This window comes from Herpailurus yagouaroundi, unplaced genomic scaffold, assembly GCF_014898765.1.
Source record: "Herpailurus yagouaroundi ecotype Mexico unplaced genomic scaffold, PumYag 203, whole genome shotgun sequence".
In the NCBI taxonomy this organism is placed as follows: domain Eukaryota; kingdom Metazoa; phylum Chordata; class Mammalia; order Carnivora; family Felidae; genus Herpailurus; species Herpailurus yagouaroundi.
Window position 1 is genome coordinate 6,158,260 of NW_024412434.1, and position 25,299 is coordinate 6,183,558.

Consider the following 25,299-nt stretch of genomic DNA (forward strand, 5'->3'; position numbering starts at 1 on the left):
AAGTCAACACTGGAAACTTTACATTTGTAATGTTTTGCAGTGTTCACAGTGGTTGGATTTCTCAGCATTAAGCAGTTAGCAGTGGGAGTGGAGAGTACAATGTCAGGCCAGGTGGGGTAGGTGCCGTAGGAAGACAGTCGTGTGCAAAACCCACCATATACTAGGAATGTCCATGGATGGTCAGCCACTACACCAGCCCCAGAACCAGGGCAACCTGCGTGCGCACACATACAAATATGCAGTGCCTTGAGGAAAAGGGAACACAGGTGGACCACATAATCACTGAATCTCTTCAGGGAAGATGGAGAGTTAACTCTTACATGTTTCTGAGGCATAGATGTGAGTATGCATTCCTTCAGCCACACTTCGTCATTGCCATCCATGTAGTAATAAAGGTGTTGATGGAGGAGAAGCCAGGCAGAATTCAAAAGGAAAGGATTCCAAAGTGGTCCCACAGCTTTCCAACTCTGATGATTTCACTCTCTGTAGTAGCTCACATCAGCATCTGATTACCTACCTTAGATGTATCTCAGAATCTGTATTTGCTAGTTAGCTCACATACAACCTATCTGGTCAGCTCCACAAAGGTAACCACTGCTGACCCAGTTACCTCAGTACCTGTGGGTACCCGGTGCTTCGTTTCCTCTTTTTTAATTTTCTTCAGTGTGTCTGTATTAGACGTGGTGTCTCTATGTTACTCAACGTGCATCTTGACTAAGAAATAAGTGACAGTCAAGATTTACAAGCAGGAGTTTTAGGGAATAATTATGCACATGATAAAGGAATATGTAGTCCTGTGTATTTGCACTTTCAAATCATGAGCTATTTGACATAAAGGCTGAGGTATAGAGGAACTTGCAGCAGAAAGTGTTATAAGTCACTGTGAGTTGAAGATAAATCAGAAGTGAAAATAAAACATCTGTAAAACTGTGCCATAAAGCAGTGGAACAATTATTTCATTTTTTAAAGAGGGGGTTTGCATACTCCTTAAAAATGTCCGTTCTATAAAATAAATCTACTTTTGAAATCACAGTATAAAAATAAGAGGATCTTTGTGATTCCATTCCCTTGCTTTTAACCATACTGGTGTTGAAACATCATGATCCTTACCACATTGGTTTCATAATCCTGGTATTTTGACCAAAGGCAAGAACCTTCTGCCTGTGTCCTCGTTTAATTGTTCCAACTGACTGCACATTTGCATGGTGAAACCTTATCTTTCTGTTTATCCCACTAAGGAAAAGGTTTTCCTCACCAACTGTCGTCTTGTTACTCATCCTGGATACTTAACTGTTCCAACTGATATTAAAATATAAGATTAAAAGGAAGGGGCCCATTTTTAATTTGTTCATGGAAGAGTTCTTGCCATGAGATATCTTAGCAGCTTCCTAAAGCTCTTTCACAGGAGATGTTTCCTCGCTCACCCATTGTGTTGAAAAACAACTGACTCGGAAAATGTCGGAATCTCCTGGAAAGACAGTGTGCACAGGTATTTGCTATGAGTGGTAGAACATCAAATGAAATGATTTGCTGCTTTTACCTTGATGAAGTTCACTTATCAAGGTCTTCTGAATTTCAACTATGTGACCCAACTGAATCTTGATAATCCTAATAATATTAACAACAAGATGAAGAATGAGAGAATGGGGTTAATAAGGCATTTCAAAAATTTCCATTTGTCTTGCTTTGTGTCCCCCCGTAGGTCATTAGCTTTTAGTTAAATTTTCATGCTACTTAGTCATTCTTAGATTTGGGTAAAGATACAAAATTGACTGTTTTCTAATAATGAATAAGACCTAGGGCATGTTATCATTTTTTGGCCAAAAAGATTAATAACTTTGTATTCCTAAATGTATTAAAAATTAAAAGATTTCATATAGTTTTCAACTGCTTTTCATCAGAAGTACTGGAAATCAAAAAGTCCTCCCAGAAATAAGGACTGATAAAAGGACTGATAATTAAAATGGAGAAATTCATTGAAATTGAGGATAATTAAAATGTATTTTAAATGATAATGCATTTTAAATTTTCATTTCATTTGGGACACGAATTATATGGCTCAAAAAGAATAATAAGTTACTTGAACTTAACAAACCGTATTGTATTATTTTTCCTTGTATTGCCATTAACATTTTAGTTAATTAGCTTTTAAGTTCTTCCATAACGAATGCTTGTTTCCTCTTGCTTCCTGATACATTTACGTGTCTAATTAATTCAGTTTTGTGGGCTCCTCTTTCAGTGCCCAACTTTTCTTTCTGTATTCAAGCTATCTTAAATTTCTTTCTTAATGATTTCCTCAACAAAATACTGAAATCTACAAGAACGTGCTTTCAAAATTGTGGTTGACTTGCCCGTACCCTCTGTGAGAGTCCACTTATTTTTCCTCCTGAATCAAACAATCACATGGCCATTGCTCTCACAGTCCTGCAGACCTGTAGCCAGTGTCCCCAGTTCTCCCCTGGGCCCCTTCCCTTCCAGGGCCATGGAGACCTGGACTCACCCCCACCCCTGAAAGGTCTACTAGGGGAGCTATTTTCTTCCCAGGCAGTGTTGAGAACAACAGCAATTAGCATCAATACTCAGTATAAACAAAAGCAGGGAGGAGTGTCCCCACAAAACAGCTTTTTTTTTTTTTAATTTTTTTTCAACGTTTTTATTTATTTTGGGGACAGAGAGAGACAGAGCATGAACGGGGGAGGGGCAGAGAGAGAGGGAGACACAGAATCGGAAACAGGCTCCAGGCTCCGATCCACCAGCCCAGAGCCCGACGCGGGGCTCGAACTCACGGACCGCGAGATCGTGACCTGGCTGAAGTCGGACGCCCAACCGACTGCGCCACCCAGGCGCCCCAAAACAGCTCTTTAAAATGCACATACGTTAACTCCTATTCACTGTAACTGTTCATCTGATTAGCACTTTGTCAATGGGATGTGTAAAACTTAGGGACAGGGAGTAAGAGAGGGTGATAGGATTGATCAGCTGTAGGGAAGATTGAGCTGTGGTAATAGGTGGCTGGAGAAAGGGAGGAAAAAATGCTTTACAGTTCTAGTAGGACCGTGATTCACAAGTTCTAGCCATTTCTTCCCTCTTTCCTTCATTTACCTCTCAACAAAGAAACATCAGTTTAAGGATTCAGTACTATTTCCATATGATTAGCATTCAAGATTTGTGCTTTTTTTTTTTTTCTACCCACCAAAAATAACTCAGGAACCTCATGCTTTTTGTCAAGAGAAAGTGCAAAGCTAATGTCTGCTGAGTACCTAACTGGTAGGCACTATCCTGGCACTTTTCCTGGGTCCTTTTTTCTTTTAATCCTGTCCATGACCTTTGCAGCGAGATATTCTTATGCCATTTTTGTAAAAGAGAACAGTTAGGCTCACTGGGAATGACTTTCCCAGCCCACGAGACAGAGCCAGGAGTTGAAACCACATCTGACACCAAAACCATGTTTCCACTAGATACCGTGATAGTGGCCATAACTGTGCATTATAGCTCAGGCAGCATGTAAAGGTGGAAAGAGACCTTGGAGGCAGCTGGGCCAAGGCTTGAGTTCCAGCACTGCTACTTACCAGCTTCAAAACCTTTATCTATAAAACGTACATACCAGTAATTTCTAACTCGGTTTTTTTTTGTGGAGATTAAATGAGATAGTGCATGTAAAGAATTCGATAAGTGCCAGGAAATAAAGAAACTCTGGTGCTCCAAATACAAGAATTCCCTTTCTTGCAGAGCTAGGTAGTGAATTCACTGTTTGTCAAGACAGCTCTCAAAGGTGTGTCCTGAAGGGAGGATGCCTGGATATCACTAGTGGTGTTACAGGAGGGAAGGAGAAGGCCTTAGCTATCTTAGCTGCATAGCTCTGCACAGCAGGGAAGTGTGCAAAGAGAATGGACAAAAATGGGCTCCGGATACAAGATCTGCGATTAGGAAGTGCTTATTTCCTTTGTATAGTATCAGATTGCTAGAGATCTGGGTCCTAGATGTACTGACTCAAGGAGGTCTTAGTGCTACAGATAAGTGGACTAGAAATGGCACCCTGAGTCTGTAGACACAAAATACACTGGTGCCTGTTGCCAGCGCATGTTACAGGGCGCTCTGTAGTCACTGCTCCATAAATTCCTGTGGACTCTCGCTGCAGTGCCTGGACGGTGCCCTGGGGAGAAGGTGGGCGGTAGCTAAACGTGCTTATAGGTTTTTCAACAAAATAAGCTGAGCTCCCTTGGGTTATGAGGCATTTCTTTTATCTCCTGCTTCTCCAGGCTTTTACCATATTTGTTTTAACCAGAGACCATCTTGGGAAACAGTTTGAACCCCAACTGGAATTTCTCATTAGAAAGCCAAGTGAGAGGGAGAACAGGGATGCCAACAAATAAAATTAAAAATAGGGTCTTTCAGTTTAATAAAATTAAAACCTAAACAATGTCTAAAAGTTTTGGCACTTCTGTGGCTAAGACTTTGGCAGGACTTCCGTTCTGAGCCTCGGTCCAGGGAGCCCGTTTCAAGAGCAGTGCCTCTCGTCTCTGTGCCCAATCACTACTCCATGCTGAGCAGCAGGCCGGTGGGTCGAACAGATGGGGTGATGGAACTGGGCCCAAACTAATGAAGGGACGAGTGGGAACAACTTTTGAGAAGCCACAGAGCAGGCCGTGGTTCTGCCAGTGGAAAGGAGGGGGTGAGTTGTGGGCAGGCTTGTAGAAAACTGCCTGCCCTCCTACGTATTCCTTAGTAGCATCTCTGCCAGCCTTGTCGTGAGGCAATGCGATCGGGCCAGCTTGCATGCTGACACTGAGTACCACTAGCCCTCATTCTGCCCTCTGGGTCTCTGCCTGTCAGACCAGTCCTCTGGTGGTGACGGAGGACACACATTGATTGCACTTTCTCCAAACAACTATTATCTGGCAACTCTACTGGACTTGTCAGAGGTCTATGGATGTTAAGGGCAAATTCGCCTTAAAAAAAAAAAAATCTGCTTTTACCTTCAAATGACTATTAATTGTTCATGAATTCTCTCCTAACAAGTGGGCTTTCAGAAAGTGTCATTTAATTGTAATCGAAATTTTGGGATATGTATGACAAGCCATTTCTATTTCAAATTTCCCTTTTGTCTCTGCAAAATTCAGAGATACCACTGTATTTTGGAGTTAATTAGGAAAACTTGGTATATAATTTAGCCCCTTTGAGGAGAGAATGAAAGAGAGGAAGGTCATTGCTTCAGATCGGAATGGAGATCTGCATGGCGTGGACTTTAGCACATTACTTAAGTCCTCAAGTCTTATTTTTCTCAATCTGTAAAAAGGGGACAATAATATTTATTTGCAAAGCTTGTGTGAGGGTTCAATTAAAAGACCTAGCACAGATTCTAGCCCTAATAAGGACTCAATGCCTCCGTGTTTCCCTTTAATCCACGGTTCTATCGGTTTTTCACCAACTGTAAATGTCACTTTTCAAAATAGTTTTTTTTTTTATACACTTAACGTAGTAAAAACAGCCCATATTTAAAATCCTAATATTAAGTTTCACGTTGTATAATTGCACAGAATTAATTTTACTGAGTGCACCTTTTATGTTTTCAGTTAATAAAAGTCCATGTTTAGTGCCTGAGAGTCCTGTGAGTCTCTTTAACAGTGTTATGGGAAATTTTGCAGGATTTCCAGAAATTATGAATGTCACTGGAAATTTCTACCTCTCATTATTTAGTGCACACTTCTTTGAGATCTATAATTCAGTAGGTGACGGGAAGGGTTTGTAGATCACACCATCTGGGGAGGCCTTGTAAATGTGTGTGGACCAAACCACTGTAGTAACTGCATTGCCAAGAAAGACTTCCTACAAGCACACATCCTAGTATTTCAGAGCTTTAAAAACTTAACAGCATTTTCAGCTTCTCTAAGGACTCCTATTGTTCAAACTACTTTAAAAAGAAAAAAAAAATTCAAACCTGTGGTTATTGTAGCATAACTGACCTTTATTGCAGATTGCCTCGTTTTCTCCTGAAGAGCCTAGTGTTTGCAGGAACAATTCTCAGGACTCCCATTGTCCTTGGGAAGTAATGAGCTCTAATACTTCTCAGTGCTTAACTTTGGGGGGTAGTTATGCACGGCCTGTCGGATTATTAGATTTCTTCCCTTATCGTTAGCAATTCTTGTCCTTAAATAGGCAAGGAAAATAAAAACAGAAGACACCGTGTGTAATGTAGACACAGTCATTTATGCAAAGACACACACTTACCCACCGTGACTGTCCCCAAAGGTACCCCTTTTAATAACAGATTCAAAAGGGAAACTTCATTTTCCTTGCATTCATTCAGCAGATAGGTGTGAACCTCCTGTGTGCCAGGTGCAGAGAGTATTTGGTGGGAAATAAGCACGTGTCCTATCCTGACCTCTTAGTTTCCTTTGCCCCCAACCCAAAGGCCACTACCAATGCTAGTTTCTTTTGTTTACTTTTAGAGATATTCTGTGCCTGTAAGGAATATATTTGTGTGTGTACCCCACACACACCAGTACATATTTTTTTTAATCTAACACAATAATTTTTTTTTCTAATTTTTTTTTCTGTTTTTTTAATCTAACACAATAATAATAATCTATACATCTCATATCTTGGAGAGTATTCCAGATCAGTCTACCCCACCTTTCTTTTTCACTGCTGCATAATATTACGTTGTATGGTTGGATATTTACTTTATGAGTACCCTGTTGCTGAACATATTTAAGTAATTCCTAGGGGTTGTTCTTCCGTTTTCGGGCCTTGCCCTCGTTCTCCTGCCTTATACATTTCTTCTGATGCATCACTCCATTCCCTGTTGTTCCATCATTAATGGTTCTGGTGGTGCAACACCACCTTCACGGACACCCTCACCCTTGTCTGTACTTCCTGATAGATCCAGGCCAACATGAGTAGGTTACATTTATCTAATAAGGCCTTATCTTTCACCCCAAAGATTTCTTATGATTATCTTACAATTGTTGATCATGAAGGCAATTGATCAACTTTTCTACCCCAGGATCCACTTGGTTGAATTGCAGCAAACTTGAGAGTTGACTCTGTTTGGCCTGTCATCTTACCTGTCACTTATGACTCTCATTTCCGGTCGCCCAGGCTGCTCACTGCTCAGTGTTCTCCTTTGCTGGCACAGCCAGTTACCCTGAGGGGTTTCCTTCACTCCCACATCGGAGTTGGCCTCCTTTTCCTTTGAATGGCACTGCTCTTCCTGTGTGATTTTATTTCCACTGTAACGTAGAAACTTTTGAAGATCGATCATCAAAGCACATTAACTTTAAATGCATCATAATTAGCTCGCTCCCTTTTGGATGGCTCTGTAAAATATATCTAGTTTCACTTCTGGAAACCTTAACTGTCAGAAGGTTGCTTTCTTAGATTTGGTCATAAAAAATAGGAAGCCCCTTCCCAACTTAAATCTTCAGAGACTTCGAAGTGACCTTGACCACTGGTTGTTGCTTCAGCTGTACCTTCTGGTCTTTGTTATTTCTGCTCTTCTTCATGTTGACATCACCGTCCTCTGCTTCTGTGGTTCAGTTTTTCCATTTCCAGTTGTCTCTTCTCTTTTCACTCCAATCCCTGCTGTGCCCCTCTATGGATGTCTGTTTTCTTTAAAGCAGTTTCTTTTTCAGAACTTGCTTGTTTCTCTATTCTATCTTGTACCCGAGCAGCATAATTTACTGTTCCCTTACTCCCTCAGATGGCCAGTCAGTGGGCCTCACCTATTCTCTTTATATTAAAGGGTTTTAGGGGCACTCACGGTTGCTCAACTGGCTGGACATCCGACTTCAGCTCATGTCATGATCTCATGTCTGTGAGTTTGAGCCCCACATCAGGCTCTGGGCTGACAGCTTGAAGTCTGGAGCCTGCTTCAGATTCTTTGTCTCTGTCTCTCTGTCTCTGTCTCTGTCTCTCTCTCTCTGCCCCTCCCCTCTTGCACTCTGTCTCTCTCTCTCAAAAATAAAGAAACATTTAAAAAAATTTTTCTAAATGAATAAAGGGTTTTATTATGGTGCTAACCCATTTTCTTATTTTTTAATTTTAGAAATTTGGAAACGTTAAAGGTCACTTTTAAATTGTGGCCCTCTTTTCTTTTTTTTTTTTTTTTTTTAAGATGATTTTCTAAGCTCAGTCTATGAATTCTTTATTTCAGCCATTAATCACATAATTACCACTTACAAATTCAACAGATAACTGTGACATTTCTGCCACATGCCTAACACTGTTCTGGACCCTGGAGACATGGACAAAATCTCTGCCCTCCACGTCAGCGACGAAAGGCAGTGGCCCATGATGTAATCTGTAAGATGGAGTAAATGCGCTACAGAAAATTATGACTGGAAAGGAGGGAAGTTCAGAACAGGGGTAGTTTTAACTAAGGTAGTCAGAGAAGAGCTCCCCAGGAAGAAACCATTTGACCAAACTTGAAGGAAACGCTGCAGCAAGTACTGGGCATTTATCTGGAAGGCGGAAGCTCATCCTGGTAGTGAACACGGCAAGTACAGACACTGAGAAAGCGGGTGTGTGCACGTGGAAGGAACAGTGAAGAAGCCACTGCGGCTGGAGCATAGCTTAGCTAACAAAGGAAGTCAGTCAGAGAGGTTGCCAGGAGCGGAGGGCATGAGGCTTTTGAGGCCATTGCAAGGACTCTGACTCTGGCTCGGAGATGAAGAGCCCTTGGACAGTTTTGAGCAGATGAGTGAGGTGATGGGTCTTGTGCTGTGATGTATTATTCTCACATATTATTTCAAGAGGATTTACAACTGATTAAGGACAAAGCAGCTTTTCTTCCTGTTCTTTTGTACTCAGTCCGCTGGGAGTATGCAGTAGACGTTTTCTCTTCTCTTCCTTCCTCAGCCTCGATTTGTTGTGTAGATTCTAAGACCATTACTATTGTTAATGTAATTATTTAATAAGCCTTGTCTTTAAGCAACCAAAAGCTATCAATAATGTTAAGCTTTCTGTAAACTCAATCCCAATTTAACATTTATTTACAACTGACTTCAACACTTCTTCCGCCAAGATGAGAAGACAAGGCTAAAAATGGAAGGCATTTACATTTAAAGTCTATAGATAGAGAACCAAAAGATAAATAAAAGTATGTGGGAAGAAGAAGCAATCTGTAACAGACTGTTGTGAGATGATGGACCAGTTCATTCACCCATGAGCTTTGGGGTAACAAAGCTAAAGAGGGTAAGAACAGATCCCACGGTTCTCCTGACCTGAGTTTTCCCATAGCGCTAGTCTTTTTCCTTCTTACCCTAATGCAAGCCACCATGTGAAACATGTTTTTAACATACTTTTTCTTCACCGAAGAGGGATTACTTTCTAGAACAAGCTGATCGGTATACATTTCAACCTTATTCCTACGCTGCTTACTCATGCGAGGAGTGTCATTTTTGCCAAAAGAAACAACCTTCTGCTAAAATTGTTAGTTCAGTAACTGTAGACATTAAAATTTAGGCTGATTTAAAATTTTTGTCTGTTTCAGTAGATGGAAGTAGATTGCCAGCTTCCTAAGGTAGAACTTGTGTCTGTTCATCTTTGTATCGTTGGGATCCCTGGAAGAGTTCTTCAGTCCTTCATCCACAGCTGCAGACTCTCAAAAGCCCAGAAAACAGAAAATGTGATCAAAAGTTGGAAACCAAAGCTCATTCAGAGGCAAAACCTGAACAGAGCAAGACTATTTTAAAAACCCTCCGTTTGTCCCACTTTTTGCAAATACTCCTGTATTTTACTACAGAAGTGGTGGTAGGTTTAAATTGGATGCTCTGCAGACCCTGCTGGGTGTTACTTAACATTTGGCTTATGCATCTCGTTACTTTTCTAAAATTTGAAAGTGTAAATTGCAAAATACATCTGCCCCCAAAGGCTTTAGAAAGGGGATGTGGGCCTGTCATAGCCAATCCCTCGAATAGTGTAGGTACCTAGCAAGCGTGAGTGGGAGTAAAGTTTGGCTGAAATGAGGAACTTAGAAAAGGGGAACTTTACTGCAGCCAGGCCTTGGGCCTTGAGGTCTCAGGGAATAAAAGATGATTCAGTTCTTAGAAGCAGTGCATTGAAATGTTGCCTTAATTATTCTCTGAGAATAGTTGTACTTGGTCTTCAGTTAACCTAGTAAATAAGGAATTGGAAGTGTTATTATATCAGTTAAAATTGTACCTATTAGTGTCCTAGCAGGTGCTTTTTACGTGATTCATGCCTTTTTTATGTTGTCTCTGTATCTTACCATTTTCTATCATTTTGTTTTTATTCAACATTTTTTAAGGTGTCACATCAGCTTTTTTAATGCTGGTGATTTAATTGCAAAAGCACACATAAACAGTTTGAAAGGTGTGAGAAGAAATTCACAAGTCACACGGGAAACAGCAACAAAGCTAGCATTCAGTGTGGAAATTCCTCCACTGTGCAAAACAAACTGCACCGGCCAGTGGGTCAAATGGTGCGTCCTGAAAGGGAGTGAGAAAGGAGCTTGATACAAGAAACATTTGTTTCCCACTGAAGATACACTGGGAAATATGGATCTGAATTAAATAGAAGCTTTATGCTCACAAAGCTTAAGTTTAATAGGGAAAACAAGATATGTCTATAAAATAAATGAAATACACAGCAGAACATACCAGAGGACAGTCTCTGCAGCTCGGGAGGGCAGGAAAGGAGACCAGGAATCGGAAGTAGGTACGTGGAGAGGATGGACGTGGAATATGGAATGGGAAAGACAGAGTCCAACTTTCAAGAATCTCTGTGTTGAGTAGGAAAGACACACAGATAAATTACTGTGGAAAGTGGTAAATGTTATCCTGGGGGCTTTGGAACCATAGCAGAGAATAATCCGTCCTTGGGAAGGTGAACGGGAGTTGACTTTAAGGCTGGGTGTTGAGGAACACAGGCATTTGCCCAGAAGGCCAAGGGTGAGCCTTGGAACGCATCACAGGCAGAGGAAATGATGCTTATTTGCACTCTCCACAATAGGACAGTTACACCAGAGTGACTTTTTATACTGCCATTGTCATTGCAGGTGAGTCCAACATCTCTTCTGGAACGATTCAGAGTGGGAAAGGTTTGCAGAATAAGAGTCAGTTTAGGACCATTGCACCAAAAATCATGCCCAAAGTCCTGACATCCAGAGTGCTGCCGTGCCCTTCATCATCACTCTCTGATCAGGTGAATCCAGGACCCTCCATCAACGCCAAGCCTCTGGGGGTGCCCACCCAAAATTACGCTCTGATGCAGGTTGCTGGACAGGAGGGGACGTTTTCTCTCGTCGCTCTGCCACATGTCGCCTCCGCTCAGCCAATCCAGAAACCCAGACTGGCGCTGCCTGAAAATCTGAAGCTGCCTATTCCTCGATACCAACCCCCAAGAAATAACAAAGGATCGAGAAAGAAACCCACTCGGAGTTCCTCTGAGAGTGGTGCTGGCATACCTCCTGCCCAAACCCAAACGTCCCCCTCCCCACCTGACCGTCCCAAACCCCCACACAGACCTGGTGAATCAGAGCAAGTGCTGTCACTAGACCCAGGCCCGTCCAGCATCAGCATGGCGGCACTGACCAACCATGGTGGCCCCGGAGACTCTCCACCCCCAGGGACCAACGACCATGGAGATCTGAACCCTTCTGCCACCCCGATGGTGTCCACACCAGAAGAGCCCTCAGCCAAGCCGGGCCTCGCAGTGACTCCAGGGAAAGCAACCTTGGCGAGTGAGGAAATCTGCAGTAAACCTTCTCCCGTTGCCAGTGGGAAACGGAGAGAACAAGCTGATCTTACAAAAGCCATGACCATTTTATCACCAGCTGTTTTCAGCAGTGCAGTTCAGCTGATCTCTCCAGTCCCCAGAGGTAAACTGCCCATCCTGCCCTATGCCAGAGGGAGAACAGCGGAGGTGTGTGGAGGCCAGTCAGACGTGAGCCTCACAGATGGCTCTGTGCCCGGGCTCAGGGCAGCCTGTGGTAAGGCATCCTCCATCCCAGAGGGCTTTACTGCAGCCACCAAGATGCTCGGCAAGACACCTGCTCCACAGAGCCCCTGTGAAAGTACCTTTTGTGCGGCCACCAGACCAGATCTCAGCCACAAAGCAAAACTCAGTGGTGGGGCAGCAAAGAGAAGAGTAAGAAAACGAAAGGTACCAGATGAAATTTTGGCATTTCAGGGAAAAAGGAGGAAACGTGTCATTAGTAAGTGTAAAGATAGTAAAGAAAGAGTAAAAGCCGATCCGCAAGAATCCAGTGACCAAAAGCCAGGGTCTCTGAAGAAATACCGCAGCATTATGCCCAAGCCTGTGATTGTCGTGTCTGCTTTGGCTCCCCTGGCTTCTCCTGCAGGCGTGTTCCAGCCCCAGACACCAGGCAGCCTCGGGCAGGACATGTTGTTAAACAGTCCCTTCAGCCCTAAGTATCCCGGCTGTAGGCAGGATAGCGGCACCTCCCCGAAGCCTGGCTCTGCACTGAGAAACGGACTCTCCGGCATTAAGAAACCGTGGCACAGGTGTCACGTCTGTAACCACCACTTCCAGTTCAAACAGCACCTTCGTGACCACATGAACACACACACTAACAGACGGCCTTACAGCTGCCGAGTCTGCCGCAAGGCCTATGTACGTCCCGGCAGCCTGAGCGCACACATGAAACTCCATCACGCGGAGAACCGTCTGAAGAAACTCGTGTGCTGTGAGTTTTGTGCGAAAGTGTTTGGCCACGTCAGGGTCTACTTCGGCCACCTAAAAGAAGTGCACCGGGTTGTCATCAGCACGGAGCCTTCCCCCGGCGAAAGGCAGCCGGGGGACGTGTCAAAGAACAGAGGCCTGACCACGCGAGGGCCGGAGGGACCCGTGGAGAGGTGAGTGCTAAGGGGACGGAGGCCTGGCAGCAAGGGGTGCTTGGATTTGGAGAACAGGGCGGTATTTCCTCTTCAGAAAGATGGATCTGTAAAAACATTCCTCAGATCAACATTCTGGAAGGTCGTTACCTCTTCCTCCATGTCTGTGAAGAGTGATCTCATTTCTTGTCGCTTTCTGAGCAGTGATGATTTTTTAATTCCTCTAATCCCAGTTAGCCGGGGCACAGACACCAGTTTGCGGTATGCTGGGGTCACAGTGAGAGAGGATTTTTGCATCTGAAATAGGAAATATCACTGTATATAGTTCCTGGTACCCTCTACAAGTAATGTTCCCAAACTTGTGGCCACAGAATTTATATCTAAATGTCATTGTTTGCCCCAGAATATAGTCTGACCCATGGTAGGGACTCCGCGTCCCCCATATTGACCATACTTTCAGGTCCCAGACCCAGCCCTCTACATTTGCACTAGTTTTCCTGTCAGTCCAGATTAACATTTCCCGTGTCATCATTGCCTTGTGCGGGTACTGATTTCTGGTGTTACGAACAAGCGGGCTCTGTAGTTTGAAAGCCTGGCAGGCTGGGCTTAGAGCAATGGGTCTGCCAGGGAAACCCCAGCAGTCCACCTGCTTTCCACTGGATGATGGAGGGAGAGTCACTGAAATGAACTGTCATCAGCACCATGAAGATTAAACAATTCTAAGTTTATGTTCTCTGTTCCTCATTGTTCTTAATCGTCCTAATTGTTCTCAATACTTTCTGTTCAGTTTTGGCTTCTGCTCCCACCTTCATTTTAAAATCAGGGGTGCCTGCCTTTTGTCTTCCTGGCTTTTCTAGAGTTTCTCTGCTTTTCTTCAGACGTTCCTATCCACTGAGATATGTCTGTGCCTTTTATTTTATTTTATTTTATTTTATTTTTAATGTTTATTTAGTTTTGAAAGAGAGAGAGAGAGACAGAGTGTGAGCAGGGGAGGGACAGAGAGAGGGGGAGACACAGAATCCAAAGCAGGCTTCAGGCTCTGAGCTGTCAGCATAGGGCCCGGCGTGGGGCTCAATCTCGTGAACCACTAGATCATGACCTAAGCCGAAGTCAACACTCAACCGACTGAGCCACCCAGGCGCCCCTGTCTATGCCTTTTATTAACACATCTAGCAGCCTCCGTAAAGAAACCTCTCTTCTGAATTGTTTTCTGTAGTACATTTTGATGTTTAGGTTAACTGTCCAAGCTGCATTCAGTGCTCAAGGTTAGGAAGGGCAGCAGCGAGTGGGTGGTGTGGCTGAACAAAGCGGGTCCCTATGGTGCCTCACTTGGTACTACCTGACTCTGGAGTAGATAACACCTAGCTGGTAACCAAAGAATAGTTAGCTCCCCTGGGGGAGAGATAGAAAGGGAAACACTCTTTCACTGGAGGCTGGTAGCTTGAGAATGGTGTGACCCCAACCGGGAGTGACGGTCGATGTCCACCGCGGTCTGCGCTTCCCATGTGCCGTTTCCCCCGTTCCCCGTCCTTTGCCTCACTGGGCCTGTTCTGGATCCCTAAACAAGAAGTTCCAGTTATGTTTTGCGTGAAATCTTACACACACCGTTTTCCCCCTTTTCAGGGAAAACAAGTCAAGCCTAGAAGAGGACCTCCTCCTAACCCAGGCGGATGAAGTCAAATTACAAATCAAATGTGGCCGTTGTCAGATCACTGCCCAGTCTTTTGCTGAAATCAAGTTTCATTTACTTTACGTTCACGGAGAGGAAATTCAGGGCCGGCTGCAAGAGGAGATCTTACCGGGAAGCACAGGAGCTCAGGAAGAACTGGTGAAACACACCGCTCCTTTCAGGAAACAACATCCTGAGAGAAGGAGGCTACTCAAGCGTGCTCCCCCTGATGAGGACTTAAATGCATTTCCTAAGCTGAAAAGGCAGCTGTGCCTTCATCATCACACTGATGTGGACAGGTTCAGGAAAATGGAGGGAGCCCAAGCGGGACCCAGGGAGCCGCTGCCAGGGGCAGTCCCCCGGGGCTCTGTGAGTCCCAGCCCCCACACCCTCCTCTTTGGGGACCCGTCAGGCTTTAACTGTGTCCTCTGTGCACAGACGCTGGCCAGGAAGGAAGAAGTCCTCCAGCACTGGGAACAAGAGCACAACTGTGAGGACCCTCCCAAGCTGTGGACGATTTTAAATGCATTCTCTAGCCAGGGGGTGACCGGACCTCCCGGGGAGATTGAGAAATGAAATCTTGGGGGTGGGGGTAAAGAGAATGCTGCTTGCTTGCTCTCTCTTTCTCTCAAAGCCCTGCATTTTTATGGTGGTGCTTAATTATAAAAGTCAGACAAATTAGGATCAGCATTAATGAGCACAAGTGATTTTTGTACATAGTTTTATTTTCTTACAAAATATATATATATATATGCCTTTTGTGTATATTTTTCTAACCATATGCAGTTTTACTTTAAAAGTCTATGTACTAACCATTAATGTCTTAGACTTTGAGAATAAAGAAAAAGACCAAAATTTGGCAATTGAAATGTAAAAAATTATATAGGCTGTTCTTCAAGTACAGTGTTCAGTGTGTTTGAGCGTGCGCATATATCATTTTGTTCAGCTGTTTGCTGTTTAAGTAGACAGACAAATGTGAGCCAGGCCAGTCTCAGCCACACGTATGGTGTTGATATTTATCAAATTCTCTGGTGTATTTGAATAGGCTGTAGAGCAGTACATTTAATAAGGTTCTCATCTACCATAATTTAAAATTCCATGTTTCCTGGATTTATTCCATTATTTTTGCTATTTTCTTAAATGTACGTTGCCTTGAAGATTAGATGTTGGTAAGTCTTACAGCTGTAGTGTTCCATATCAAAGTAATCAAGCATTTTTTAGTACTTCAGCTAATAAAAAACCACTTTTTGGTTAAAAGTTCTTCTCAAATAGTCTTTCGGGCCAGGAAATTTACAACCTGGAAAGTGTGCTAGACAGTTCAGCCCAGATGGCTAGGTGTCTGAACCTCTCTCCCTCCCTCCCGAGAAGCTTCACAGGGTCATCACTAGCTGATCAATTTTCGATGCAACTGTGCCTTTCAAGCCCAGGGTTCTCTTTGAAAGCCAAGAGTAAATGATTGCCTCTTAAATTCCTGGGAACCAGAAAAGTTGCCACTTGGAGCTCCTGGACATCCTGGCTGCAAAATCATTTTCTTAGAATGGGGGAGTTTAAGCAGTCGTCCAGCTGAGGTTCCAGCCTCTGGGTGAAAGTACTGTGCATGTGGCCAGCCCCGTCTGCCTGAAGCATGGCCCAGGCGTCGTCACAACATGTTTCTGTGCTACAGGAAGTTGCCGAACCAGGAAGAACTGAATTCGAATTGATAAGCTAGTGGGTTTTAAGTCATCTTTTTTTTTTTTTTTTAATGTCTTATTTTAAAAGAAAGTGTTCATTAGCACGATTTGGCTCAAATTTTCCAGAAAGTCAATTCTTGACTTTTTGCAAATAGTTTTATAAATTTGAGACTATGAGGGTAGGCGTGGAAATCTCTGAAAGATTTTGCTGCCGTGGTGTGTCGATCATCGTGCTTTACCCAGTTTGAAAGAGATCATATCAGACCTTCACTGTTTGATATTTTTAGAACCAGGTTAGTAATGAAACCACTTTACCACTCAGTGCAGCACCTTTTGGGAAGATTGGTCTGAAGGCACTAAAAGTGAGATCAACCAAGAATACTACTTGAATTCAAACCATGAAACTTGAATTCAAACTATAAAATAATTCGTAGACTACTCAGTCCTCAGATACTAAGCAGTATTTCTGAAATACTAGCCAGTCGGCCAAGGCAGAGGAGGGGGTCTGGAGTATGTACAGAGGCAGAGTTGTGGGGGAGAGTGCCCCCACACAGCAAGTAAAGGAAACTCTGAAGTCCACCAGGTTGTGGAGACACCTGCCTACAGCCAGTGTTTTGCCTACAGCAAAACACCGAGGGTATAGACAGCCTGTAAAAAGTAGAGACTTATGAATGGGGCACGGGCCCAGGTAGGAGGGTGTGACTGGCTCATGATTAGGTGCCCTGACTGGATCCCCTTATCAGGGCCCTGTACCATAGGTTTGGGGCGGGGGGGGCAGGGGGGTCAGCACTCATCTTTAAGAAAGCTCTTATTATGAGAAAAGGAGATGTGCAGTGCAGAGGGCCTCACTGGATGCCTATGTGTGTGGGTTCATTCGGAATAGAATGTTCTAGTTCTCAGCTTCTAGAAGCACTCCCCTGCATTACAGTGGGAAGGGTCTTGCTGCCACCCAAGATAAGGGGCTTCTGGCCCTTAAGAGCGCTTCTTCAGCTGGAGTGGTACGGAGAGGGACTCCTACTGGGGAGCAGGAAGGAAAGAGAGGGTCATTCAGCTAAAGAGGCTCTGGGAACAGCTCAGATTGATAAGCCAGTGGGTCTTCATTGATGAGCCTTCCTTGGACACAGACATGTTGTTGGTATGGTCCCAATCTACATCCTTGACCCACAGGCAGTGAGGTGTAGAAACGTGCTGCTCTGTGTGACCCTCAGAGCGTTACCTGTCCAGGACTCCATTCCCTCGTGTGTGCACAGTGAGTGATGCTCCTGCCTTGGGCCTCGCAGTAACCGGGGGCTGATATTTATTATGTTTCTGGCCACCCTTGGAGAAGAGGTGTATTAGACCATAGAAAGACCATTTAAAACGGCTCAGGTAGGCTCTTCCTGTAAGCGGCCTGAGGTGATCTCTGAAAATGGTCCGCCATTCACTGGACCCAGAAAACCCTACAAAATCATGCAAATGAAGAGATTCAGATCTTCATGTTCACTTTATACGCATGTATCCAAGGTCACATGACAGTACCTGAAAGTACCTGCGAAAGATGTCACTTTGCAGAAGCAACGTGTGCCATTCCGTCGCGACAATGGTGGATTTGGTAGTTGTGCCCAGGCCAAACAGTGGGGCTGGACACAGGGTCAGTGGCCCAAAACGTGCTGAGTTTTTACTGCAGATGCTTTAAAACCGCAGAGTAATGCTGAACTTAAGGGTTTAGATGTAGAGTCTCTGGTCATTGAGCTCATCCAGGTGAACAAAGCCCCCCCAAGATGTAGTGGAGAATTTACAGGGTTCATGGTGGGATTAACCCATACATGAGCTCTCCTGCCACGCTAAGACGATCCTTACTGAAAAAGAACAGAGTATTCCTAAACCAGAAGAGGAGGTTGAAAAAAAAAAAAAAAAAAAAAAAAAAAAGGTTTTGCTCAGAAGAAAAAGACTTCCTGGAAGAAACTGAAGGAACAAAAACCTATGGCCTGGGAGTAAATTCTACATAAAGTAAATGCAAATAAAAGTAAAAAAAAAAATAATACAGTTTTAAAAATAAAGCAGCTCACGGAGGTCTCAAGTCCAGAATTCAAAAATGAAAACTCTACTGAGAACCATAGAAATTTTCATCTTTGCATAAAAAGTGTATTTTAATTTTTCAGTTATCAAAGTAGGATCTGGAGTACATGGAGGCTGCCAAGTGTTTCTTTATACAGAAAGTGGCATTCAGTTATTTCCATTCTGGGCTCTACTTTGGCCCTCATGTTCCTCCCTGAGGCTGCCCCTTCCTGGCCTGGATCTGGCCAGCACCGCAGTGCTCACCCCCGGGTCTTGAACTTGACAGTGGACTTGTCCACTTCCCACACTAGACCATAAGCCTCTGGAGGGCGGGGATTGTGTCTTTGTTCAGCACGCAGCCCCAGAGGGTCCAGTACCTGATATGGAATAATGTTCAATAAACATTTGTTGAAAAAATGGATATGTTAGCTAAATACAAATGGAATTGGCACTTCCCTTTTTACGAATAAAGCCAGCTTCAGGAATAACCAAACTTACAGCTAGGAAGGCATAGAGGCAAATTTGGTCTTAAATTCAGCACACTCATTTTGCTTAATGTCTTTTGCTTCTTGGAAAATTGTCCCAAAGCCAGCAAAACGGGACTTTTTTCTTTTCTCTTGGCCCTAAATTATTTCTGAAAGTTACAGCATTTTAGATTTGTATTGTTTTATTAGCTGTCATTTTTATTCATGTCCCCTTTTGTTACTCTCTCTTTCTCTGGACCTCTTCCTGGTTTAGCTCGACTATTCCTCCGTTAAGCTGTTCCTCATATGGAAAGTTGTCTCTTCATCAGCACGCCATAAATAATCAAACCTGGGCGCGTTCCATTACCTTCTCTGGCTCCACACTCCTGCCTCCCAGCTGCACGGCTCCAGTTTTCTGTGGCCCCAGTGACATGATTGTTGGCAATAAATGCTCAACTTCATTTATTTATTAGAATTCTCGGATCTGGACTGGTTTGCTCCATTCGAGCTGCTGACATGCTTTGTTAGATACATACTTTATGGAGTCTCCTGCTTTCACTGAGCTCCTGAGAAACAATGCCCCGGTAGAGATGAACTGGGATTTAACAGAACAGGCTTTTAGCTTCAACTTTATACAGACTTCCCTGACATTAGACAAGCAGCAGCTTATCTAGGCTTGTGGTGCAATCCAATATATATTTTAACTATATCCATCTCTTCGAGAATGTTCCTTTTGAGGTGAAATGTTTATTGTATCTCCTATTTGGTCATGGTTATCACCATAATAAAACTATAGCCACAGTTTTGCAAGCATATTTTAAAGTTGTGTTCAGCGTGCAGACGTTAGCTTAGTGGTACATCACATTTTCCATACTCTGAAGTGTGAAAATGTTTCAATGTGTTGCCTAACCCTAGGAAAAATCGCTATCTATGGAAGGAAACCAAATGTGACAACTCAAGAGAAACAAAGATTATTTGTTCTAATTTTGATATGAAGCTAATCAGGATTTTATTTGTTTGTATGAAACTTGCCTCCACCTTCAGAATTGCTCTCCTGCTCCTCCTGCTTTGTTACCTTAGCAGCAAAGAATTCGCCTACAATAGGACAGCTATATTACCTCTTTAGGTATGTTCTAAAAAGAAAGTCACAAGCAGTTAACATGATAGATCATTTCTGACGAGAAAAACAGCCACTAAGCACTACTCAAGTAACAGATTTCACCTTGTATTATTAAATATGATTTTAATTTCCAACTAGGAGTCTCAGGTAGAGACCACCAGATCTTCTATAGGCTTTTGCAGAAACAGCAGTGAGTGGGATCTGACTACTTCCTGAGTTGCAACGCAGATCTTAGCACAAGAATTTGGCCATGGAAGAGGCCCAGGTAGCTCAAACATAGGACCTTCATAACTATCCCAAAGCTGTGTCTGTATCTGGAAGTAGTATTTAGGAATATGTTCGTAGGAAACTAAAACACTGCCTTTTCCTAGTGTAATCCAAATTAAAGCACAGTTCAGTTTTTCATAAGATATTCATGGAGCCAAGCCTTTTGGACAATGGTTACACCCAAGGAAAGCTAAAATATCCAAGAAGATGAAGTCTTTTGAATGGGGTTTATTCTTTCTTGAAGTAAAGGGTGGGGATGGGGGAAGCAAGAGGGCAGTCCTGTTGTGTCAGGATGTGGCACGAGGAGGTTTTTGATGATGAAAAGCCCCCACGGGGCACTCATTATGAGGGTAGCACGCCTCCTGGATCCAGTGCCCACAGAGCAAAATGACAGTAATATTTTGGTACAATCACAGTGGAGCAAATGAAATCTGACATATCAAAATCTAAAATGCACAGACCTCTTGATCCAGATACTCTGCTTCTGGAAATGTGTCCTATAGATATCAACGCACAAGTGCACAGACGGGTGGATGAGGATGTTCACTGCAGCACTGTTGATAATCAGTAGAAAACGTACACAACCGTCCACAGATCTGGTTTAGCAAAACTGCAGCGCACCATATGATGGAATACCATCTAGAGTGAAAGATTGATGTAGCACTTTATGAGCTCAACTATGTAATGTGTGAAGGAAGCAAGGTATGGAACAGTGTACAACACACTCTTGTTTGCTATTTATTTATTTATTTTTTTATTTTTATTTTATTTTTTAAAGGAGGAAGTGGGGCACCGGGGTGGCTCCATCAGTTAAGCATCTGACTCTTGATTTTGGCTCAGGTCATGATCTTGCAGTTTGTGGGTTCGAGCCCTGTGTCGGGCTCTGTGCTGACAGCATGGAGCCTACTTGGGATTCTCTCTCTCCCTCCCTCTCTCTGCTCCTCCCCTGCTCGCTGTCTCTATTTCTCAAAATAAATAAACTTTAAAAAGGGTTTTTTTAAATAAATAAATAAATAAATAAATAAATAAATAAATAAATAAATGGAAGAAGAAAGAGACGAGATAGATGTATTATTATAGATGCTTGTGTGTGCATAGAGAATTTCTGGAAGGTCATGTCAGGAAAGGGGTACCAAGAGATGGGAAAGAGGGACACACTTTTGCATTACTGAAATATTTTGCTACATTTTATTTTTTCCAATTGAAAAAAATGGCTTTACCAGATTAAGCTGTAGCTCTCCTCTTTCCAGAATGCCTCAGCCAAACTGTGAAGGAAGAAAAGTTTGTCTTACCCCTCAGCTTTGGGGCACACACAGATGTCCTCAACTTTGCCCTGCTGCCTAACTACCAACAGATAGTGATCCACGGTGAGAAAACAGTTTTTTAACTTAGTGTGCATGTGGATCCACATACAGATGCAGATACCTATAATCCAGATGAAAATTTGACTTCATAAAAATACAGTGTACGAAATAATGCACATTGCATTTCAATATGTTCTAACATTGTTTAAAGGCTGGCTATTTGATGAGGTTCCAATCGTTCAGTTTTGCTTTGATTTCCCTTGCCTTCAGAGACAGGTCAAGTAAAGAAGTTGCAGCAGCCGAGATCAAAGAGGTTGTTGCCTGTTTTCTCCTGCAGGATTTTGATGGTTTACTGTCTCACACTTAGGTTTTCATCCATCTTGAATTTGTGTGTGTGGTGTAAGGAAGTAGTCCAGTTTCATTTTTCTGCATGTTGCTGTCCAGTTCTCCCAGCACCATTTGCTAAAGAGACTGTCTTTTTTTTCGTTGGATACTTTTCCCTGCTATGTCAAAGAGTAGTTGGTCACACATTTGTGGGTCCAATTTTGGGGTCTCTATTCTATTCCATTGGTCTATGTGTCTGTTTTTGTGCCAATACCATACTGTCTTGATGACTACAGCTTTGTATTGTAGTAGAGGCTAAAGTCTGGGATTGTGATGCTTCCAGCTTTGATTTTCTTTTTCAACATTACTTTGGCTATTTGGGGTCTTTTGTGGTTCCATACAAATTTTAGGATTATTTGTTCTAGCTCTGAGAAGAATGCTGATGCTATTTTGATTGGGATTGCATTGAATGTGTACATTGCTTTGGGTAGTATCGACATTTCCACAATATTTGTTCTTCCAGTCCATGAGCATGGAATGTTTTTCCATGTCTTTGTGTCTTCTTCAATTTATTTCATAAGTTTTCTATAGATTTCAGAGTATAGATCTTTTACTCTTTAGTTAGATTTATTCCTGGATATTTTATGGTGCGTGGTATAATTGTAAATGGGACCAATTCCTTGATATCTCTTTCTGTTGCTTCATTATTGGTATATAGAATGCAACCGATTTCTGTATACATTGATTTTATATCCTGCAACTTTGCTGAATTCATGTATCAGTTCTAGCAGTTTTTTGGTGGAGTCTTTCAGGTTCTCCATGTAGAGTATCATGTCATCTGCGAAAAGTGAAAGTTTGACTTCTTCTTTGCCAATTTGGATGCATTTTATTTCATTTTGTTGTCTGATTGCTGAGGCTAGGACTTCCAACACTGTGTTAAACAAAGGTAGTCAGAGTGGACATCCCCTTCGTGTTCCTAATCTCAGGGGGAAGGCTCTCAATTTTTCCCGAGGATGATATTAGCTGTGGGCCTTTCATATGTGGCTTTTATGATGTTAAGGTATGTTCCTTCTATCCCGGCTTTCTTGAGGGTTTTTATTAACAGAGAATACTATATTTTGTCAAATGCTTTTTCTGCATCTGTTGACAGGATCATATGGTACTTATCATTTCTTCTATTAATGTGATGTATCACGTTGATTGATTTGCAAATACTGAACCAGCCCTGCAGCCCAGGAATGAATACCATTTGATCATGGCAAATAATTCTTCTAATATACTATTGAATTCGATTTGCTAATATCTTATTGAGAATTTTTGCATCCATGTTCATCAGGGATATTGGTCTGTAATTCTCCTTTTTAGTGGGGTCTTTGGTTTGGGAATCAAGGTAATGCTCGCTTCATAGAATGAGTCTGGAAGCTTTCCTTTCATTTCTATTTTTTGGAACAGCTTGAGAAGAATAGGTATTAACTCTGCTTTAAATGTCTGGTAGAATTATCCTGGGAAGCCATCTGGCCCAGGACTCTTATTTGTTGGGAGATTTTTGATAACCGATTCAATTTTTCACTGGTTATGGGTCTGTTTAAATTTTCTACTTCTTCTATTTTGAGCTTTGGTAGTGTGTGGGTGTTTAGGAATTTGTCCATTTCTTCCAGATTGTCCAGTTTGTTGGCATATAATTTTTCATAGTATTCTGTAATAATTGTTTGTATTTCTGTGGTGTTGGTTATGATCTTTCCTCTTTCATTCATGCTTTTCTTTATTTGGGTCCTCTCTCTTTTCTTTTTGAGAAGTCTGGCTAGGGGGTTATCAATTTTGTTGATTCTTTCAAAAAACCAGATTCATTGATCTGTTCTACCAAATCCCAAAAAATGGATTCTATTTTGTTTATTTCTGCTCTAATCTTTATTATTTCTTTTCTTCTGCTAGTCTTGGGCTTTGTTGCTGCTGCCTTTCCAGTTCTCTGAAGGCAAGGGAAATAAAAGCAAAAATGAACTATTGGGACCTCATCAATATAAAAAGTTTCTGCACAGCAAAGGAAACAATCAGCAAAACTAAAAGGCAACTGACAGAATGGGAGAAGATATTTGCAAATGACATATCGTATAAAGGGTTAGTATCAAATATCTATAAAGAATTTACCAAAATCAACACCCAAAAAGCAAATAATCCAGTGAAGAAATGGGCAGAAGACATGAATAGACACTTTTCCAAAGAGGACATCCAGATGGCAAGCAGACACACAAAAAAATGCTCAATATCACTCATCATTGGGGAAATACAAATCAAAACCACAATGAGATACCACCTCACACTGGTCAGAGTGGCTAAAATTAACAACTCAGGAAACAACAGATGTTGGCAAGGATGTGGAGAAACGGGAATCCTCTTGCACTGTTGGTGGGAAAGCAAACTGATGTAGCCACTCTGGAAAACAGTCTGGAGGTTCCTCAAAAAATTAACAACAGAATTACCCATTGACCCAGCAATAGCACTACTAAGCATTTATCCAAAAGATACAGGAGTGCTGATTTGTAGGAGAACATGTACCCCAATGTTTATCACAGCACTATCAACAATTGCTAAATTATGTAAAGAGCCCAAATGTCCATCAACGGACAAATGGTTAAAGAAGATGTGGCATATCTATGGAACATAACTTGGCAATAAAAAAGAATGAAATCTTGCCATTTGCAACAACATGGATGGAACTGGAGGGTATTATGCTAAATGAAATAAGTCAGTCAGAGGAAGACAGTTATCATATATTTTCACTCATATGTGGAATTTGAGAAACCTAACAGAAGACCATAGGGAAAAGGAAGGAAAAATAAGTTACAGAGAGGGACACAAACCGTAAGAGACTCTCACATGCAGAGAACAAACTGAGAGTTGATGGGGGTGGGGAAAATGGGTGATGGGCATTAAGGAGGGTACTTGTTGAGATGAGCACTGAGTGTTGTATGTAAGTGATGAATCACGGGAGTCTACTGAAGCCAAGACTACACTGTATGTCAGCTAACTTGACAATAAATTATTAAACAATAAATGAATAAAAGAAAATTTACACTCAACCAGAAATAAATAAGTGAATGAATGAATGAATAAATAAATAGATAAATAAATAATTTGCTTCACACTAAATTGATTTCATGACCCACTAAAGAGAAATACAATCTGCAATACACTGCTGTAGACCTCAGATTTTCTGTCCCCACCCCTATGCCATCTTGGCCTTTCTGGGCTGTCACCCAGTTGCTCAGGTCCGTGCTGCCAGAGGCATGATGGGTGACTCTCCTCTCTCTTCACGAATATGCATCTGATAGGCCTTTGAAGGGTGACCTCAAGCTAAATGGATGACTAACTAGGGATTTCGGACACCCTGTGGCAAATACAAAGGCCTTTGGTGCCTCTCCAGCAATGCCCTGGTGGCTCTTGAATACCACTTTGGAAATGGACAAGGACATCATTTAGGAATGAAGAGACATTGCTGCCTAGCTGGGATTCACCCCAGAAAGGCACTGGGGTTGCAACCGGTTTATAAAGCTTCACTTGACTAGAGCTGCTGACTCGGGGTTTGGGTTGGTTTTGCAACTGTCTCTCATTTCTTACCCTCAGTCACA

General features: G+C 42.5%; 1 protein-coding gene and 1 long non-coding RNA gene across 8 annotated transcripts in view; both read left to right on the forward strand.

Moving 5' to 3' along the window:
• ZNF438 (zinc finger protein 438) overlaps positions 1-15,744 on the forward strand; it is a 172,767-nt gene extending 157,023 nt beyond the window's left edge. For all 7 annotated transcript variants that reach the window (XM_040451049.1, XM_040451052.1, XM_040451050.1 and 4 more), the window contains 2 exons: positions 11,021-12,839; positions 14,442-15,744. In XM_040451049.1, the coding sequence (XP_040306983.1) occupies positions 11,021-12,839; positions 14,442-15,063 (2,441 nt within the window). In that variant the 3' untranslated portion in view covers positions 15,064-15,744. The remainder of the gene's footprint in view (positions 1-11,020; positions 12,840-14,441) is intronic.
• A 5,288-nt stretch (positions 15,745-21,032) lies between these two features.
• LOC121014570 (uncharacterized) lies at positions 21,033-23,661 on the forward strand. Its single transcript, XR_005783276.1, has 2 exons — positions 21,033-21,412; positions 23,606-23,661. It is a non-coding gene; the product is annotated as an uncharacterized LOC121014570 (long non-coding RNA).
• The last annotated feature ends 1,638 nt before the right edge of the window (positions 23,662-25,299 follow it).